General features: G+C 36.3%; 1 protein-coding gene across 1 annotated transcript in view; it reads right to left on the bottom strand.

The window, feature by feature from the left end:
• Nucleotides 1-21226, bottom strand: part of LOC107593352 (adhesion G-protein coupled receptor D2-like) — an 86300-nt gene that overhangs the window by 14355 nt on the left and 50719 nt on the right. The window contains exons 17-19 of the mRNA XM_016283035.1: nucleotides 19128-19181; nucleotides 15861-16011; nucleotides 4505-4587 (exon numbers count right to left, since the gene is read on the bottom strand). Of these exons, the coding sequence (XP_016138521.1) occupies nucleotides 4505-4587; nucleotides 15861-16011; nucleotides 19128-19181 (288 nt within the window). The remainder of the gene's footprint in view (nucleotides 1-4504; nucleotides 4588-15860; nucleotides 16012-19127; nucleotides 19182-21226) is intronic.

The following is a 21226-nucleotide window of genomic DNA, read 5'->3' as shown; positions in this document are numbered from 1 at the left end:
TGAATATACACATACACATATAAAAATACATATAAATGTATATTAAAAATGAATAAAAACACAGAAAAAATGTTTAATCCATTAATATATAAAATGGATCTATACGTATATTTAAACAATTAAAAAATGTATTACATGTTGCTCAAGGAAAATAGGGTTGAAAAATTGAAAAAGAGGCAGTGCCGGTCCATGTTAACTACTATCACTCATCAGCAACAGCAGTAATCTGATCTTTAGAGGAAAGAAACTCTTTAGCAAGTCTTTGAGGAGCTAGGCCTCACTGATCCAGTCAAATGCCATTTAAAATGGGTTAACTGGTCAGTTATGCTCCACAGCATTTGGATTAAGAGCAGAGCTGTGAAGTCAATCAGTCATATATGATCACACTGCTGATCACTTGACTTGTTTTTCACATCTCAGGATTTCCAGGACATTTAAGACTGACTGTTTTCAGGATGCTTTATTTGAAATAAACTTCCAAATGATAAACAATGTCATGCACACTGTCGTAGCTTGCAAAATTTCAGTAAATGAGCACATTTTGAGCAAAGAACCTTTTCCAAAGATGATGTTTAAAAGCTGGAGAGCATCTAGTCACTTAATCTAGATATTAAAACGATTCGATTTAAAAAAAACAAAAAAAACAAAACAACAACTATGTCTTCTAATCCCATTCCCACAGCTTATCCTGTCCAGTCTCCACTCTGCTATGAATAAAATTGGGAAAACTTCCAAATATAAGGTTTCAAAATCTAAGGTATGGCATCTGATTTAAATGCCACATGCAAAATGATTAAAACATGTAGCCAGATTAAACGTAAGAGCCCCAAAATGCAATATATGTGAAGGAGAAACAACAAACAAGGACAATATTTTAATTTAAAAATATTCTTGAGACTAGCAGTTATTCAGGTGTTTACTGACAAACGCTTCATTCTTGTCATTCTGCAGTTTCTCCTCTCTATCAGGGATTAATTTTTTTTTTCTTTTGGCACAAAAAATGTTTAATTAGCTTTGACTGAAGCGTGATTGACCCCTCGTGTGGCTGGGAAAGAAGTCCTGACAGCACCGTGCAGGTGTGAAGTAAAACAGGAATCAGTGCAGCACCTCTGCTGGTGTGTCGAGAGCCCGCAAGTCAGGAGATCCCTGTGGGGCTGAACAAAAGTGTGTGTGTGTGGGAGACACGACCAGCACGAGGTCCTGTGGCTGACAGCAGCTCCCCTGCCAGGATGTGTAACCTCACATGGCCAAAACAGGAAGCCCTGCCACTCACTTAGTGATTGACACACAGGTGGAAGTTCATAAAGGTTCTAGAAGGGCTGCAGTCCATGTTCAGGGGTTGCTGACTGGGCCACCTGGTACAGTGCAGTAAGGACGAGAGGGGGGGGAATAAATAAATAAAAATGGAAAAAAAAGAGAGGGGGGGGGGTAAATGAAATGAAATAACATTTTGAGCATCCCGACACAGCAACATTAGCAAAGGGGTGAAACATGCTTGACGAAAAATAAACTAAACAAATAAATAAAATAAAAAATAATAAAATACAAACAAAGTAAAATTAAACTTAAAACAAAACAAAATAATATAATTTCTCAGCATCCCAAAACCACAAAGTGTCTGAAAAACCTGTTTGTTTTTTGTTTGGAAGGAAGGAATGTTTGGAAGGAAGGAAGGAAGGAAGAAAGGAAGGAAAGAGAGACAGACAGACAGACAGACAGACAGAAAGAAAGAAAGAAAGAAAGAAAGAAAGAAAGAAAGAAAGAAAGAAAGAAAGAAAGACAAAAAATAAACTAAACAAATAAATAAAATAAAAAATAATAAAATACAAACAAAGTAAAATTAAACTTAAAACAAAACAAAATAATATAATTTCTCAGCATCCCAAAACCACAAAGTGTCTGAAAAACCTGTTTGTTTTTTGTTTGGAAGGAAGGAAAGGAAGGAAGGAAGGAAGGAAGGAAGAAAGGAAGGAAAGAGAGACAGACAGACAGACAGACAGACAGAAAGAAAGAAAGAAAGAAAGAAAGAAAGAAAGAAAGAAAGAAAGAAAGAAAGAAAGACAGAGAGACAGAAAGACAGAAAGAAAGAAAAAAAGAAAGACAGAGAGACAGAAAGAAAGAAAGAAAGACAGACAGACAGAAAGAAAAATTAATTTCTCTTCTTGAGCATTCTGACAGCGATATTAGCTAAAGGGTGAAGTGTTAAAAAAAAAAAAAGGCAAAACAAACAAAACCAAAATCAATAATAAATTAAGGAGTAAAACTGTTTGAAAAATAAAATAAAATAAAACACACAAAACACTTTTTTTAGCACCCCAACTATGCAACATTATCTAAGGTGGACAGTTTGGCAAACCTGAATGGAAAAAAAACAATCAACAAACAAAACACAAAGCAAAACAAACAACCTAAAGAGCTGAAACAGCAAAGAGGTTTTGAGAGTCAGATGTCAGAGAGGATCTGACCGGGTAAGAGTGTGAACAGACTGCCGTCTCACAGCTGAGAGTGATCATGACTCTTGCATCATGGGATGTGTCACACTATGACACAATGCCGGTTCACACCAAACTGCCAATTCTCAGTAAGCCCCGCCCTCCTCTCCTCACTTCTCAAAGCAGGAACCGGCGTGTGCGCGCCCAGGCCTGTGACCTTGACCGTGCCTCATGCACTGTGTACACTTCAAATTGATTCACACCACGGGGAATCTGGAAATTTCCATGTGAAGCCTCAAGTGTGAATAAAATTATGTATATTCTAGAATTAGATTTCTGTTTACAGTTAACAAAAAGGGAAAAGCAATGATCAGAACACATTATCTCTCAGATCCGACAGAGACCACCCAAACGAACACAAAATATGTGAAGCTCAAGTATGATATAATGAGAGGGAAGTCATTTTATGAAATGCAATCAGAAGTTTAAAGTGTAATAACGAAACTACCAGTCTGACACAACAGATAGGGACATGATTTTTTTGTTGGCCACCAGAGGGCTGATGTCTTTGATCATCACTCTGCTTCTTCTGACCATGTTTTTAAGTGAAGATGATTCTCAGTTACAATATTATAATTTTTTTTTTTTTACCTTCCCAGTGATTTTAAGACACTTCAAATCAATAACAGGTTGCCAACAATGTTGAAGAATAACTAAAATGCTACTTATGAACTATAAAATACTGTTTGTTTTACATACTGTAATCAGATGATATATTTTATACAAAATATTTTATTAAAAAAAAGACATTTTATATAGTATATTTATAAAGTAGTGAGGATTTTGATTCAATTTAGTTCCTCTTTTGATTTGTTCAGATTTGTTCCTTGATTCATTGACTCTTTCTGCAAGTTTACAGCACGTCATAGCTGTTGTGTACGTCATGAGCAAATTATTAAATCATTCAATAAACATTCATGACATGTTTTTATTTATTTATATTTTTGGTATTAAAATTGGTATTTTTAAAAAAGGGAGGAACTCAAGAACAATTCGTTTACTTAAAATGTTTGTTTTATTTAGTTATGAGCAAGTCACTGAATCATTCACTAAACCAATTCTTTCGTTCGTTCGTTCGTTCATTCGTTCATTCATTCATTCATTCATTTTTGGTATTAAAATTGGAACATTTTTAAAAAGAGAGAACCTTTAGAACAACTTATTTACTTAAAAGATTTATTTATCTACTTATTTATTTTTGGTATTAAAATTGGTACTTTAAAAAAAAAAAAAAAGGAGAAACTCTAGAATGATTCATTCACTTAAAAATATTTGTTTTTTAGTTATGAGCAAGTCACTAAATCATTCACTAAACCAAATCATTATTTTTATTTATTAATTATATATATATATATATATATATATATTTGGGGGGGGGGGATTAAAATTGGCACTTTTTCAAAAAAGAGAGGAACTTTACAATGATTCATTCACAAGATTTGTTTCTAATTTAGTTACGAGCAAGTCGCTGAATCGTTCACTAAACCAATTCATTATTGTTGTTGTTTTTTGTATTAATATTTGTAAATTCTTTAAAAAGGGAGGAACTTAAGAACAACTCGTTCATTTAAAACATTTGTTTGTCATTTATTTATTTATGTGCGAGTCACTGAATCAACCACTAAACTCATTTGTTAAATTATTTTTTTGGTATTAAAATTGGCACTTTAAAAAAAACAAAAAAAAAGAGAAACTGCAGAAAGATTTGTTCATTTAAAAGATTTGCTAAAAAAACAAAACACCGCTACAAGCTAATTTTTTGAAAGGGTAGTCTTACTGTAATAACATTTTAAATTGAATTTCACTGTAACTTAATCATAATTGCTTGATAAGAACCAAAAATAAGAACAATATATTACCTATTGACACTTGTACACATTTCTGAGCTCGAGCAAAGGGTTTGGTATGATTTTCGTGTCACTGTACAGGAAGCAAATTGATTTTCGTTTCAGATGTCAAATAACCTTGGATCCTTATTGATAGATGGGCACAGAAGTGGCGTGAGGTCTTACCTGTCCAGAGAGGTGGACACCAGTGTCAGGACATCGCAGGTCTTCATTTAAGTTGTCGTGGACACAGGGGAGGGACAGATGCCCTGTGAAGTCACATGAAAAGGAAGGTGGCAAACAAAAAGATTTGTGGTTAAAATTTGCAAGATGATACAAATAAACACCAAACGCAAATTGTAAAATGCTTATCAAACTGGGTGCCACTCTTCTATTCAACTGTCCAGCCAAAAGAAATACAACAATCCATCGCACAAGCTAATATTTCACTGAACATCAATATAGTACAAGCTATATTTTTAAAATCTTTTATCCCCCAGAAAAAAAGACACACACCACCATGGAATAAATTCCTCAAATTTATGGCCGACTTGTGCTTAGATGCTACGATAGTATGGGTAGGGATGAGCACAATCTTTGCCTCCCATCCCAGTGGGCTCAGTCCCCAATTGGTGGGGTCTCTGTGTGCCTATAAATCTGGGGGCACCTCGTAATACGCATCGAGTCTAAGACATTAGGCCTGTGAGCAGCATGTCCTGAATACATACCGGGCTTTGTGCATCAGTGCTACTGCTTCATTCAAGAGTCACTTACTATTGAAGTGAGAAGTCAGGTAAGCACTATAGAATGGTGTTCCTCACAATGAACAATCATTGACTTCCATATACAACGAACAGTTGATTTGTGTAAGTGGAGCAGATGTGTGAGAGCTCGACTTCACTTTATGTAAAATTTACACTTTACAGTCCAAGTAGTAATAGATCTCTTTGTATGTGCGAACTTACAATTGTGCCACTGTGTGATGAAGAAAAAATGCATTGGCAGGAAGTTCTCAAAGAGTAAGTCACAGCGAAAACATCAAATAGATTGCAAGTAACCATAAATAGCTAATGAAAATAATACAATACAAACTCCTTTGAAGATTCCACAGTGAAGAAAAGTTTACACACACACACGTTTGTTTCTGTGAATTGTGGGGACTTTCCATAGACTTCTATTATTTTTATACTGACCAAACGATATTGTCTATCCCCTAACCCTAAACCTACCCCTTACAGAAAACTTTTTTGCATTGTTACACTTTCAGATAAACATAATTTACTCTTTTTTTTTTTTTGACATTGTGAGGAACTGCCTGCGGTCCCCACAAGGTAAAAAATATATATATATATTTCAGAAAAAAAATAAATAATATTTCAGGTTTCAATGTAGCATAAATAAGTACACACACACACACACACACACACTCATTTTTATGTCATATATAGTAAAATAAGACTATTAAAAAGCTGAAAATACAATATAAATTTTACAAGAAAATTTTTTTAAATGAATGAGAAATGTTGCCTTGAACTGAAATACATTTATGCTGAAGGACTAAGATTACTAAAACTAGCTAAACAAAAATTACAACAAAAAAAACTACAAAAATCTTAATAAAAAATAAAAAATATAAAAATGACAAAAGCACCTAACAAAATGACTAAACGGTAAACTGAAATGAAAAAGAAAACGGAAAATTAAAAATAAAACTAAATGAATGATATATATAAATTTATCTTCAGCTTTTTAGTGCGTGTGTGTGTGTATATTGGCTGACTAAATACTTTTTTGCCCCACTGTATATATAAGGGGTGTAACGATACACGTATTCGCATTGAACCGTTCGGTATGAGGCTTTCGTTTGGGTACGCATTACAAACTGAACGATTTGATTCGTTGGACTAATCCTATTACATTTTGAAAATAAAACAGCTTAAAGTGTGGGAGATATAATGTTCTCAGTGCCACTGCGCTCAACAAGGCAGCCCAAACAACATAACAGGCAGCGTGTTGTCTGCCCAGTGGCGTAACGTTAGCGGACGGGCACGCAGGACACGCACTGCGAAAGGCCCCGCGATAACCTCTTCTTGCTGGGGTGCGTCGAAAGACGATGATCTTGTATCGACGATAGCCAGAGATATTGTCAAAAACATCAATTGTTGGCAATATTAAGATATTTGGCATTTCCAATTAATGTAGGCATGTTTCATTCTTATTTTTATTAGGCCTATTATTATTATTATTATTATGTAGTTACTTTTATTATTAAATTAAAATTACAATTAATTTGCCCCGCAATATTAGCTACCGCATAACTGACACGTTGCGAGGATAACAAAAGATTAGGCTATTTACTCCTCAATTAATTAATCAAAAAAACATTTTTTTTAAACAGGTCTATTATACAATGAATTATAGGGCTACAATTAAAATATTAACACTGCAGTCATCAATAAAAATCAATGAAATAAAAAGCTTTTATTTCAAGCACTGACTTTCAAAAACAACCTGTTTAACGCGAAATATGTTTCTTCTCATTTTTTTTTCACTATGTAGGCTACGGGCCACAAGAGAAATATTAAGGGAATAAATTAAAACCGTTAGCTATATCGTTATCATGTTGAAGTAAATTCGTCTCTCATTGTCTCTGAAAGAATATGTGGCGTCAGATGCCGAAAGCTCCATCATTACTCCGTCATTCTGTTTTTACTTTCACTTTCTGTATAGTGAATTGCCTGAGATTAAGTCGTTGCTTGTATGTGATATCCATTGGCTCGCCTTCATGGTTTAAAACTGAAATATTTCCAGCATTGCGACATAACCAATTACCCCTGTACAGAACGTACCGAACCGAACCGTGACACCACTGTGTCGTATCGAACCGTGAATTCTGTGAACTGTTACACCCCTAATATAATATATTTTATTTTTATAGTATATATAGTAAAATAAAACTATTAAAAAGCTGAAAATAAAAAAAATATTTTACATTAAAAAATGTACAATAAATAAGAAATGTTGCCATGAACTGAAATAAAATGCTGAAGTACTAAGATTACTAAAACTACGAAATTAAAAAATAAAGTTAATCTAAAATCTTAATAAAAAATACAAAACAACTAACTAACAAAATGACTAAACTGTAAACTGAAATTAAAATGAAAACTGAAAAATGGAAAAATAAAAGCTAATATATATATATATATATATATATATATATAAAATTCTAAGTATGTTCCCAAAGGGAGGTTTTATCAGACTTAGCTACAGTAAGTAAACTCAATTTTGTCTCCAAATAATAACCTCCTCAACACACACGACATGGTCGGCAAGGATTCATCTCCTGCAAAGGAGGGTGGGCCGGGGCAGCCAGAACTCATTTGGTGTGTTGCTATGAAATGGCTGCCCATCAGAAATATCTTCATCTATCTCTGCCTCATCTACATGGGTGGAAATGGAGAGATGAAGGACTGAAAGGAGAGAGGTAGGGTGAAAGGGGCGTCCGGAGGAGAGAGGTCAGCGCATTCAAGGAGTCCATCATTCTGACGTGTCAAAACGTCTATTAACTGAGTTTGTGGAAGTGTCAGTGTGCGTTCAGTGACACGAGCTTCAGCTTCTCCAGGCGGTTCTGAGATATTAAGTATCTCTTTGAGGAGACAAATCAAATGGGAGAAAATAAGTCTTTCATTAAGCTCCAAAAAGCAAAAAAACTTGAGACAACGTAGGCTGTAAAAACAAAAACAAATCTTGCGACAGTGCGGCAGCGATAAACGCAACAGCAGAAATAGTGATTGTTTCCAAACAGGTTTCTAAAATGCTCCCTCGTCTGCCATTGCTCTGTTGCTTTCTTAACACATGGTTTATTGTCAGTCTTACACCAGCACTTTAGAAACTTCAAGGTTTCAACACTGGCCCGGATCTCAAAGTATTCTTGACAAAACAGTACCAGCTGAGGTAAACAGCTAAAGGTAAACAGTGTAAAACCCAAAGGCGGATTTAGTTTTGGACCATCTGTTCAATTCTTTGCGATCAGAAAGGCGTACTGGCAGATATCTGAAGATTGCAGAAACTGAGAAAAACTTGCGTGAGCTCAAGGGACAATGAAAAGCTCTGTTTTTTTGCGTTTCTTATCCGCTATTATTGTTATAGTGTGGTCTTCTGTGAGATCACAATGTGACAAGGTGGCTTTGATTTTAATGATTTTAACTGTTTTACTATTGGATGATTGAGAAGAAGAAGGTTTTTTCTGAAAACAGATCCTGGATGCTGATTGGTTAATACTAATACAGTAATTCCAATTTAAAACCCCCCCCCCCCCCCTCCGTGATTCTTGTTGGGGAGCTCTCTGAGGGACAAGGATGTGACACAATGGCCTCGAGGAGGTCACCCCTAAAGGGACAAGGTCTGGTTGGCGTCACAAGCGGGATTAAGTGACACCTGGCGGGTGTTTACCTGAGATGGCAGATTGCACAATGGTGTGGACAGTTGATTGTGGTATTGAGAGATTGTGATCTTGGCGTAAACTTTCGAAGGCGTCCGGCAATTTCATGAAACTTATTTGAATACTAATTCAACATAAGCTCTGTTAGCTCCATTCCAAAAGCTAGTGAGCTGCCTCACTGTCTGCTATCTACATAGTCAGCTAATTTCTAAGCATGATAGAAACTCATAATAGAAGCAGACTGTTTCAAAACAAATTTTGAGGGCGACATTAATGCTTATTTGTGTAGCACACAAAAAAGTGTTCAGCATCAACTAACAATCACAGTTTAAATGAGTACATGATGTTAGCATGCTGTTAAACCAATGACTATATACACTAATACTGTAGCTACACTAATAAGTACTAATAATAGCGTAAAATATTGGGTAAATTATAATATATTATTACATTGGTGTATTTTCAATTTTAAATATTGTTTATAATAAAATATTAATTATATAAAATTGTATTTAATTCAGTAACGTAAAACCATGTCTGGAACATGTCACTGTTTTATAACAACAACAATAATAATAATTATTATTATTATTAAAAATCATCATAATTAATATGTAATTGATCTTTTTCCCTTTTACACTAGTGTATGAGATTTTCCTTATTACAGTAGTGAATGAGATTCATACAATACAATACAAACGATTTTTGCCTAATTTTTATTGATACAAAAAACTGATTACATTTGGACATTTTGATTACTTTTCCAAATTTCTAATGAATGTTTTCAACTGTTAATCATTTTTCAAACAAATCCTTGCAATCTTAAAAAATAAAGCATACTATATACATAAACCCAAATAGGAAATAAAACAGTTAATCATTAACATTTTCATGAGTAACTATTAAGGACACTGTTTTCAGTAACTGTAACAGATTACAGTTACATTTATTGTGTAATTAAATTATGTAACACTGTTACATGTAACTAGTTACTACCCAACACTATGTCACATACAGTAAGCATGGTGGTTATGCTTACAGATTGTGCCTAGCTGGATTCTGTAACAGAGATTTATGGTGCGTTCACACCAGACGCGAAGCGAATATGCGCATCGCGCCACTCGCTCTAGATTACTCGCGGAATGTTTTTCGTGTCACTCGCGCAAATAAAAACAGCGCGATCAACCATGCTGGAGATAACTACAATCGCTGTTTTGTTTTTTATTGTCAAAAAGTCCCAAATACAATGGAAAGCCAAACACAGACTTGTCTGGGTTCACAGCACCATCCAGAGGAGGATGAATAACGTTAGGATCCTGTATTAATGTGTGTGTTACATTTTGCTACTGTATATATGCACTGATTCTACTATTATTTTTATTATTGATAGCAGAATCTCTGTAGCCATGCTAATAAAATACAACTACCACTACAACTGATTTTAATTGTTTTCTATGCTCCAGACCTATATAATAACAGACGGCTGCAATAATGCTCTCTTCTATTGTCTGATTCAACTGGACGTGCCAATAAGCTCTTCGCTGATTGGCTTGCGCGAGAACGCGTTAGGCGAATTTCACGTCATTCGCGTCGCCTCTATTTGCGTCTTTGCATTGACTTTGTATGTAATCTACACGCGCGAATAATTACATTTGCTTTGGTGTGAACACACTGTTAGTCTACAAAGGAGAAAAGTTATTGGAGCAACTGGGAATGGGACATAGAATAAATCTGAATTTAAAATCATAAATGAATAGACAGACACATGTCTCCTTATAAGACCAGGAGCATTTGGCTAGCGATATAAATATGGGGGAATTGATGTCAGATCTCCATACACATGAGAAGGCCTACAGGGCACGCGTCCATCTGACATGTGTCGAGAATTAAGAAAAGGGTGGAGAGATGGAGGAAGGCCTCGGCCCACAAGAGCTCCGAGATGAGACGGAGAACTTACCCTCCGTTAGCCTGCGGGCAGAAGGGTGACACTCGGCTGACTGAGATGCACATAAGTGACTTTGGAAATGAACTATAAAAGAAAAGATGAAAAAAGCAGAAAAAACTGATGCAGGTGGTTATGTGACAGTGACCCCGCTGGGGATGATCTGACTGAATAAAGAGACAGATTAATAAATAAATATCTTCTAAAAAATGGGAGACCGAGGAGGGCTGCCATCCATCAAAGATCCTATTACCACGAAACCTGGAGCCATATGTATAAGGCAGCCAGGATCCTAAGCAGATACAAATTCAACTTTTCCTTACAATTTGTTATCGCTGACATCCATCACCCAACACACACACACAGATACACAAAGACACTCACACACCGGGTTGAATTATGAACAGATTTGTTTTAAAGCAGATTTAAAGTAAATCAGTAATATCATTCACACACAATCATAAGTAGTTTATCGGTGGCATTAAAGGGTTAAAAATGAGGGAAATGAGAAGAGGATTTTTTTTTATTTCCTCAGAGAGAGGAATGTAAACAGCTATCTAACCACTACCATATTTTTTGTAATCTGTTTATTTAGGTATTTATACGAACAATATGTAGTTGTGTATTCAGCTTGTTCAATCAAATGACACGGTCTTCATTTGGGACAACAAACATCTTATATAAAATGTCAAACTACTCAGTTTTCAAGGTCAGGTGTTGTCAATCTTTTTGAGAGTGTGTGTCGGTGAGGGAGGTGGGGATGACAACAGATGGATTCAACTTTGCTAAAGATCCACTTGTAACACTGGCAGAATTACATGCTGCTGCGTTACGTTGCATGTTGGTATGCAATAACAAATTATTGCATTTCCAAAGAGGTTGATATGCAATCATTTGTTGTGACATCCAACATAAACGAATCGTTACAATTAGTAGTGAAACTAAACGTAAACTTACGTCTGCAATGCTGAAAATGTAGGAATGCAACAACAAATTACGGACACAACCATATGCTGACTAATCACTTAAGTCATCTAAAAGTTTCATTTGAAGCAAAATCACAATCTCTGGTGTCATTTGGCCTGAAACAAAGAATTGATCAAATTGATTGTGATTGTTTGCGCACACCAAACGCGAAGCGAATATTCTCATCACATTATCGCTCTAGATTACTCGCGGGGTGTTTTTCGTATCACTCACGCGAATAAAATCATTGCGTAATGCTCTCCTCCATTTTCTGATAAAACCTGGACATGTCAAAAAAGATGTGTCAATAAACTCTTCGTTGATTGGCTTGTGTGACAACGTGTCATGCAAATTTTCCGCTCGAGTTGAAATTTTTCAACTTGCGCAGAAGACGCGATTGAGGCATATATCGCGTGTCCGTAGCAAACGCATTACCCAATTTGTCGCCCGAATTTGCATCTATGCGTCTCTATGCATGAACTTTTATGGTAATCTACTCGCACAAATAATTTTATTTGCTTTTGGTGCGCACACACACTTTAAGAATTGTTAAAAAAATAAAAATTCTTAAATTGTAATTTATATATTATTTACATCAATATATATATGTGAATGTATTGATTTCTGCCAAACATTGTAATAGCACAAAGCTTTTATGAGAAAAGTTACTTTAATATGCAGTTTGGAGGAGAAGGAATGCTGAGTTGCATCCAAAGAACACCATACCTACTGTGCAGCATGGGGGTGGAAACATCATGCTTTGGGGCTGTTTTTCTGCACAGGGACCAGGACGACTGATCCGTGTAAACGAAAGAATGAATGGGGCCATGTATCGTGAGATTACATGCCCAGCAAGGCCATTGAAGATGAAACGTGGCAGGGTCTTTCAGCATGACAATGATCCCAAACACACCGCCCGGGCAACGAAGGAGTGGCTTCGTAAGAAGCATTTCAAGGTCCTGGAGTGGCCTAGCCAGTCTCCAGATCTCAACCCCATAGAAAATCTTTGGAGGGAGTTGAAAATCCGTGTTGCCCAGCGACAGCCCCAAAACATTACTGCTCTAGAGGAGATCTGCATGGAGGAATGGGCCAAAATACCAGCAACAGTGTGTGAAAACCTTGTGAAGACTTACAGAAAACGTTTGACCTCTGTCATTGCCAACAAAGGGTATATAACAAAGTATTGAGATGAAATTTTGTTATTGACCAAATACTTATTTTCCACCATAATTTGCAAATAAATTCTTTAAAAATCCTACAATGTGATTTTCTGGATTTTTTTTCTCATTTTGTCTCTCATAGTTGAGGTATACCTATGATGAAAATTACAGGCCTCTCTCATCTTTTTAAGTGGGAGAACTTGCACAATTGGTGGCTGACTAAATACTTTTTTTCCCCACTGTATATATATAAAATGCATACCAAAATAATAATAATTAAAATAATTACAATTGCTGAGTATTTTGATTTCTGCAAAACACGGTTATAACAGCAAGTCTTTATTAGACGTTTTATTTTATTAAATGTTTTATATAATTGTGTCTAGTTTTGTTTTTTCAAATATGTTCATTTACATATATTATTAGTGCTGTCAAAATTAACGCGTTAACGCAGGCAATTAATTTTTTTCGCAATTAACACAGGGGAGGGGCTAGGGTTGGCCAACCCACTCATAACTGCTGTTTCGGTCTCATTTTTTTGACAAGAACCGTTGTTTATTTAAACGCAGAACGTCTTTATGACCACACCTAACCTGAGACATTTCAAACGCTCGCTCCAACTTCACCTCAGCGCCAGGCGCGAGACAAACGAGCGTGGAAATGCACTGTACACATGCACTGTAGCCTGTGATACTGGCCTTCAGTCATAAAAAAAAGTATTTTTTTTTAAATATCATATTAGGTGGGATTATTCGCGATTAATCTCGATTAATTTCAGAAAACAATTGTGGTTAATTAGTTATTTTTTAATCGATTGACAGCACTAATTATTATATATTTATGTAGTAACAGTAAAATCAAATTGACAAGCATTTTGAGTTCTGCAAAACATTCATAGTTCAGCGAACATTTATAAGAACAGCACATTTTAATGAAAAATAATGCTTCATTTCAGGAATAAAATATGGTAACATTATCTTTTTAATCGATTAATCTGATTCATTCAAAAGTGACAATGAATCACCCAACACTTATCCTATTTGTCTACTACCTGACCTAAAATTTTGTCACTTTATGCCTCCCAACTTCCTTCAGCATGTCTTATAGAATGTTTTAGAAGTAGACATAGTGTGGAAATGAACTTTCTGTTTTTATCAACCTTTTCAAGTTGACCCTTGAGAAGTGCAGCCTTTTGAGAAAGAAAGCATACAAAATAGTACTGTTCCCCTTGACCTTCAGTTTTATGGGTGAATGTACTAATGATACACCGTAACATAATGAAAGAGATGAAGTAGTGAAAGAGGAAAACGACATCAGAATTTAAATTGTCAAAACTCCATTCTTTTCCATAAGCACTTGTCCTTTCCTGCTTTTCTTTTGCTTATAGCATGTTCTTGTTTTCGTAATTGGCGGATTGAAACCATTGCCTCAAAGGATGAAAAGAAACGAATTGATCAAAAGTGAACGTAAACGCTTTTTCTCACACTCGAGAATTACTTGACCTTGAATTGAAGAGACACAACAATCAGTTATATACAATCAGGACATACAGCAGCATTTATTGTGGGCTCGGCCCTATTTGTTACGACACAAGACCTTTAACAGTTGGGCTCATATGCGTATGAGAGGCTCTCTTCCTTTTGGTTACAATATACATAAGTTTCTTCATAGCACTTAGTCGTGTGGCTGGCTGACTGGTTTAAAAAATTGCTCCGCATTAAAAACAAATATTCAATCATGGCCCGCATCACAACTGATTACGGTGAGAGTCCGGGCGAGTCTCGTCAAGATGATTAGTTGCATCACTTATATGCACGGGACGGCCCCTTCTGCATATGCATATGGTCTGCGCGTGCGACGCCCACTAAAACTGCCATTTCATTCCTCTCAGAGCAAATTCACCTTGATTAATGGGCTGGATAATACCAGCTGCCAATCAAAATGAATTAGGGCATGTGTCTGATTCTGCTCTTTGATTGGCCATGTCATGCTTCATACGGTTTCTGACCGAGAAAAGCTAAGCTAGGAAAAAAGGACACATGATAGAGTGTCAAAATTAAATTAATAATTTTTAAGTACACTTTTTATTTTAATATGATTTTAAATTCATTTTAATTATTTAATCAATGGAGAAAATATGGAGTATTAAAGTAAATATGGAATGTAAATTTACTTAAAAAAATAATAAAAATAATAATGTTTATAATATATAATACCAATATAAATATGGAGTACCAATATACTAAAGTAAATTGGGAGTATAAATTAAGTATTAATTTCAATAACTATTTTAATTAGTTAACTAAATATGGAGTATCAATACAGTAAAGTAAATATGGAGTATTCATTTATGAAAGTATTAATTTAATTAATTTTATTTTGAGTATCAATATTGTAAATACAGAGTATAAATTAACCTATAAATTAACCTTTAATTACTTTTATTTTATTTATTATTTAATTAAATATGGAGTATCAATATAATAAAGTCGATATGTAGTACATTTAATACTTTATTAATTTAATTTAATTAAATTTAAATACTTTTATTTTAATTATTAAATTAAATACAGAATGCCTATACATTATAGGTTGGCCAGCTGTGTAATAATAATATGATTTTACATATTTTTCACAAAATAACTTCCTTCATTCGCTCCCTTCTCTCTTCGCGAAATCTCTCACTTGTGTGAACTCCCTTTGAGATTACTACGATTAAGTCTTGAAATGCTGGGGTCAGAGAAGGCGATTGGATCCCGTCGTTTTTCTGTGTCTGGAGAACGTTACAACCCCAGAACAGGCCTGTCATCTTAGAGTTCACCCTCTATGCCAATTACTACTTTTGCTCTCGGCATAATTTAGCACAGATTTTTAAAGCTCTGCTTTATATAAACACATTGGCATTTGAAAATACACACACGTATGTGCATAAACCTAAATATACAAGTACATCATCTGAGCTGGCCAATCAACCTTTATAAGGATGCTTCGGTTTTTTGGGGTTGATCAATAAATAAGCCAACGACTCACTTGTTTTGTTGTAACTCTGGGAGATGTTGTCGCTGTGGGTCGATGAGCTGCTGGAGTAGGTGACTGTTTGCCTGTCCAAAACACCTGGTACTGGAGAGCTGCCCGGCCGAGAACTGCCCACTGAACTGGAGGGCCTGGAACTGGCACAGTTCTGACAAAAAAGGACAATGCATTCTACTATCAATATAGTGTGGGGTACAGTCTGAGATCATTAGTGAAAATATTTCTGTTTTGCATTTTTCTATTTAATATATAATATATACTGTCAAACAGATATGTTTGTGCATTAGATTTGGAATGGATATGAAGAAATATGGAGGAAAAACAACAAAAACTAATGTTAAATATCAAACCGTCATATTTGAGACCCAAGTAGTTATGCATTACATGATACATGACCAAAAAGTACACAGTCATGTATGGAGGTACCACAAAATAAAAATCCACAGAAGTCTCACAGGAATGTAAACTAGATCTAACATAAAAACCCACAACCTTACCCCTCGTATCACAGAATGACATATAATAGGCTTTGACATGCAGCCCTGGTTAAGATGGCATCTGAAGACGTTTATTTCTTTTCAGAAAGAAGTAAATGCATAACCTAGCACTATATCAACATTTAAAATCATAAGAGTGCACATTTTACAACAGGAAATTCACATATATGTAGTATACATCTCTCTCTTTTCAGTCTTATACCTTGTCAAAACTTGAATTAGGATCAAAAAAATTAATCTGCTTCCAATTTATATCTATATTTCAGGGCTGTCAGTGATCTAGACACTGCTAGTATCGCAACACGTTCATTTTTCATTTGGCCGGCGCAACTGACAGCTTTATTTTTCTCAAGCAATCTGCCACAGTATGTACAAGTGTGAGGTCACACGGGTCAGGCGACAGTTGGTATGAAGTGCCCTGGCAGCACTGGTCTGGCTCATGAATAAACAAGAATGGCAAGAAAGGAAACTATAGAGAGAAGGAGAGAGATGTTTAATAAGCCGCTACATATGTTCAGCAAATGGGACTTTAATATCATGCTGTATATTCATTATCTGCCATTTACAGTAACTACATTCATGGAGACTGGAGTAGTAAAAAATCCTTGAGAAATCATCTGTATCATTACTTGACTCAATGCATCATCATTTAAATTCACTGAATAACAGTCTAGAGAAAATAGATACAGATCATAATTACATGCCTGATTTAAAACTAAAGTGTAATATCCTTACCACTAGCTTAAAAAATATGAATTCAGAGAGAGAAAAAAGACTACATTTGTTGAGACAGACTCATTGATAGATACATAGGCAGAAGCACAGACAGACAGAACGATAGACGGATTAACTGAGATAGATCGATTAAGATAGGCAGACAGAATGGCAAAGACAGAGCAACAGACAAGTAGACAGACAGAAAAGCAGACAGACAGACAGACAAAACAACAGGCAAGCAGACAGACAAAACAACAGACAAGCAGACAGACAGTCAAAACAACAGACAAGCAGACAGACAGAACGGCAAACAGACAGAACAGCAGACAAGCATACAGACAGACAAAACAACAGACAAGCAGACAGAACGGAAAACAGACAGAACAGCAGACAAGCAAACAGACAGACAAAACAACAGACAAGCAGACAGACAGTCAAAACAACAGACAAGCAGACAGACAGAATGGCAAACAGACAGACCAACAGACAAGCAGACAGACAGAACGGAAAACAGACAGAACAGCAGACAGACAAAACAACTGACAGACCAACAGACAAGCAGACAGAGGGACAAAACAACAGACAAGCAGACAGACAGAACGGCAAACAGACAGACCATCAGACAAGCAGACAGACAGACAAAACAGACAAGCAAGCAGACAGAATGGCAAACAGACAGAACAGCAGCCAGCCAGACAAGCAGACAGACAGAACAGCAGACAAGCAGACTGACAGACAAAACAACGGACAAGCAGACAGATAGACAAACAACATACTGACCAACAGACAAGCAGACAGACAGACAAAACAACAAACAGGAAAACTGACAAACAGAATGACAAACTGACAAAACACGACAGACATGCAGACAGACAGAATGGCAACAGACAAGCAAGCAGACAGACAGAACAACAGACAAACAGAATGACAAACAGACAGAACAACATACAGTAGGTGGCTGCCTTGTCACAGTGTTGCTAGAGTGCTCAGCGTGGTTACTAGGCTGTTGCTAGGCCAGTGTAAGGTGCTCTATGGGCGGCTGCTAGAGCATTCTAAGTGGTTGCTATGGTGGTCTCGGCTGGGTAGACAGTTACAAAAATAAACATCAGTTTACTCTACGATGAGTTCGAAAATCTTAAGGGTTTCCCTCAGGCAAAAACCCATCCATCTACAGCACGTCCTGTACGTTATCAATACTATATTGGAAGTCAGTACATTCCCTGACCACTGCTCTCATCCAATAAAGAAGAGTACCTTTTCCTATCCCATTCTGGACCCCGTTCTGCACCGAAGCTATTCGGCGAGATACAGTATATCACCTCTAGATTTATGGTGCAAAATGGCATTAGCTAAAAAACCATCCGCCACACGTGGCCAGCGAATCTCATCGTGTGGACTTCGAAAATTGGAAAATTGCCCAGAGAGCGCTCAAGGGTCCCACTGCTAATACGACCTGCCACGATTTATCAGCTGCTACCTGGCACTCGCGTTTGGGGCCGCAGTCGTTTTTTACAAGTCTCAGTCTTAACAGTGTCGGGCCTGTCAGGGGGGTCAAAGGGAAGAGGGAGGGGGCCATATTCTAAAATCAATCCACCTTTAGAAATCGTCTCATTCCATTCTCAATGACCTGGTGGCGCGGCAAAGGCCGAGCGGGACAAACTGCCGTAGGCCATAAACCGTGACAAGCCCGGAGGAGAGTTAATGTGGCCATTCATAGAGGAACCGCTGGAGGTGAGGTGCTTCGCTGAAGGGGGGGGTGGGTGTCTATTAACTACTTTTAAACCGCTTTGGTGAAGCTAAGTGATCTCCGTCAACAGCAGCCTCGCGTATAAATACTGGCTTGACAGTTTAATGTGAAGGGACGAGCTTCCACAGGATTAGAAACATGTAACCCAGGGCTGCTGCTTGACATTGGCTGGATTGAGGTGGCCTGAGTGGGTGTGTGAAATGGGACCAGGGGCAAAACATGCACTGCGTTATGAAATTTGTACGATATAAAGAGTAGAGGCCTCCAGTAGTTGAGAAAACATGCAAACATGCAAGAACTTACGGAGAAATTTAAGGCTTTTCTTCTTTCTTTGATTCTGTTGACTGTGTTTCGAACCTGTGGATAACAAGGCGGGGGTGCATGGTTAAAATGTCATGACTCAGTACTAAACACTTCATACAAAACACTTTGTGCTCGCATGAGTCTTGGCCCCAGAAAGGTGAAATTCAATCCGGACTGGGAATAGAGAAAGCAAACAGCCGGCATTGCATAAAAGTCAATGAGTGCCGGCAAGCAAAATGTTCCAGTTTGTCACACGTAATGGGTCCTGAAAGTGACACGTAGAGTCGGCAAGGTAAGGAGAGCGTCTTAACCTCTCATCCGTCACACCATACAGGGGGCTGCGGGAATAAAGTGATAAAGGAAACGACCACCCTTGCAGAACAAATTACATTTAGACCGTGTGAGAAAACGGGGATGTTGGGTGATACATGTTGAATGACATACACAGTACTATAAACTCATGCTGTTTTATTTTAGTGGCGTGAGCCGATAACTCGTAAATATGCATCAAATTTAAAGCCTTTATTTCTAGCAGTAAGTTTATTATGTTACAGCAATGCCATTTTGCTAAGCCTGAAATGTCATTTTTTTATGACAAAAAATATATAAAAGAAAAATTCACTGCTAAAAATTATATTAATTTGTTATTTAAAAAAAATGCAATATATATATATATATATTACATTAACATATGTACATGTAGGAATGTATATGTGCATGCTAAGTGAAATGTTGAGTCTATTGTATTGTATTGTTTTTTTGAGAGCTGTGTTAAGTGCTTTTAGTATATTGGTTTTGTTATAATGTGTTGTTGACAATAAATTAAAGTAACAGTAATAAAATAATTTGTACATTACATTCGAATATTATTTAAAAATTACATATTTATATATACATTAATTATAATATAAAAAATATTATATTATATATTTTTTATGTTTATATTTTATATATATTATATGGATTATTTAATAATAATAATAATGAGTTTATTTTATATAGTGCTTTCTTGAGGAAGTTCGTGTAAGCCAAATCTGCACAGATTTACTGTAAATACTGAACTCGAGACTCATCATGATATATTAAATAAGCCAAACTGCGCAGCATCTGGGCATTTCTAGCTTACTTGAACATACCTAGCGATGTAGCTACTGGCCACTGGGAGCACCTGGACATTCCCGGTGGGCCGATCGCCGACCCGTGGGAGACCTTATATTAGGCACTGTTTTTAAATTACAGCCCATGCGAAACTGCAAAAAGCAAGTACTCCAAAAGTGTGAAGCGGTGCTACCCGGTGCATCCGCCAGCCACATGTTAAAGCAGAACGGGATCAGTCTCCTGCACAGCGCTGCACTTCCGCCACGATTTATAAGAGATAAACATCGCAAATCGCTCGATCCATTCAGAAATGACACAGAATTGTGTTATACAGTTGTGTGATGTGCCAACATTAAAGGTTCTGCCTGAAAACAGCCACGACAAGGTAAAATGCATGTAAACAAACTGCAGTGTAAACAAACTTTAATAGCTTATTTCTCTTTAAATGTTTCATTCTAATTAATTTTAATTTAAGTAAAATGTTAATTCAGTAAGAGCCTGATTAAAGATAAAAATAAGTGTCTCTGTAATTTAGACGAAACTGCAAAAAGCAAGTACTCCAAAAGTGTGAAGCGGTGCTACCCGGTGCATCCGCCAGCCACATGTTAAAGCAGAACGGGATCAGTCTCCTGCACAGCGCTGCACTTCCGCCACGATTTATAAGAGATAAACATCGCAAATCGCTCGATCCATTCAGAAATGACACAGAATTGTGTTATACAGTTGTGTGATGTGCCAACATTAAAGGTTCTGCCTGAAAACAGCCACGACAAGGTAAAATGCATGTAAACAAACTGCAGTGTAAACAAACTTTAATAGCTTATTTCTCTTTAAATGTTTCATTCTAATTAATTTTAATTTAAGTAAAATGTTAATTCAGTAAGAGCCTGATTAAAGATAAAAATAAGTGTCTCTGTAATTTAGAGACACTTTTAAATGAGGTGTTTTCCATTTACAAATATTATAAAGTTCTTAAAGGGATAGTTCACCCAAAAATTAAA

This window comes from Sinocyclocheilus grahami, unplaced genomic scaffold (assembly GCF_001515645.1).
Source record: "Sinocyclocheilus grahami isolate Dianchi unplaced genomic scaffold, SAMN03320097.WGS_v1.1 scaffold169.1, whole genome shotgun sequence".
Lineage (NCBI taxonomy): Eukaryota > Metazoa > Chordata > Actinopteri > Cypriniformes > Cyprinidae > Sinocyclocheilus > Sinocyclocheilus grahami.
The sequence above is the reverse complement of the archived record's forward strand: the minus strand, read 5'-3'. Positions and strand labels throughout refer to the sequence as shown.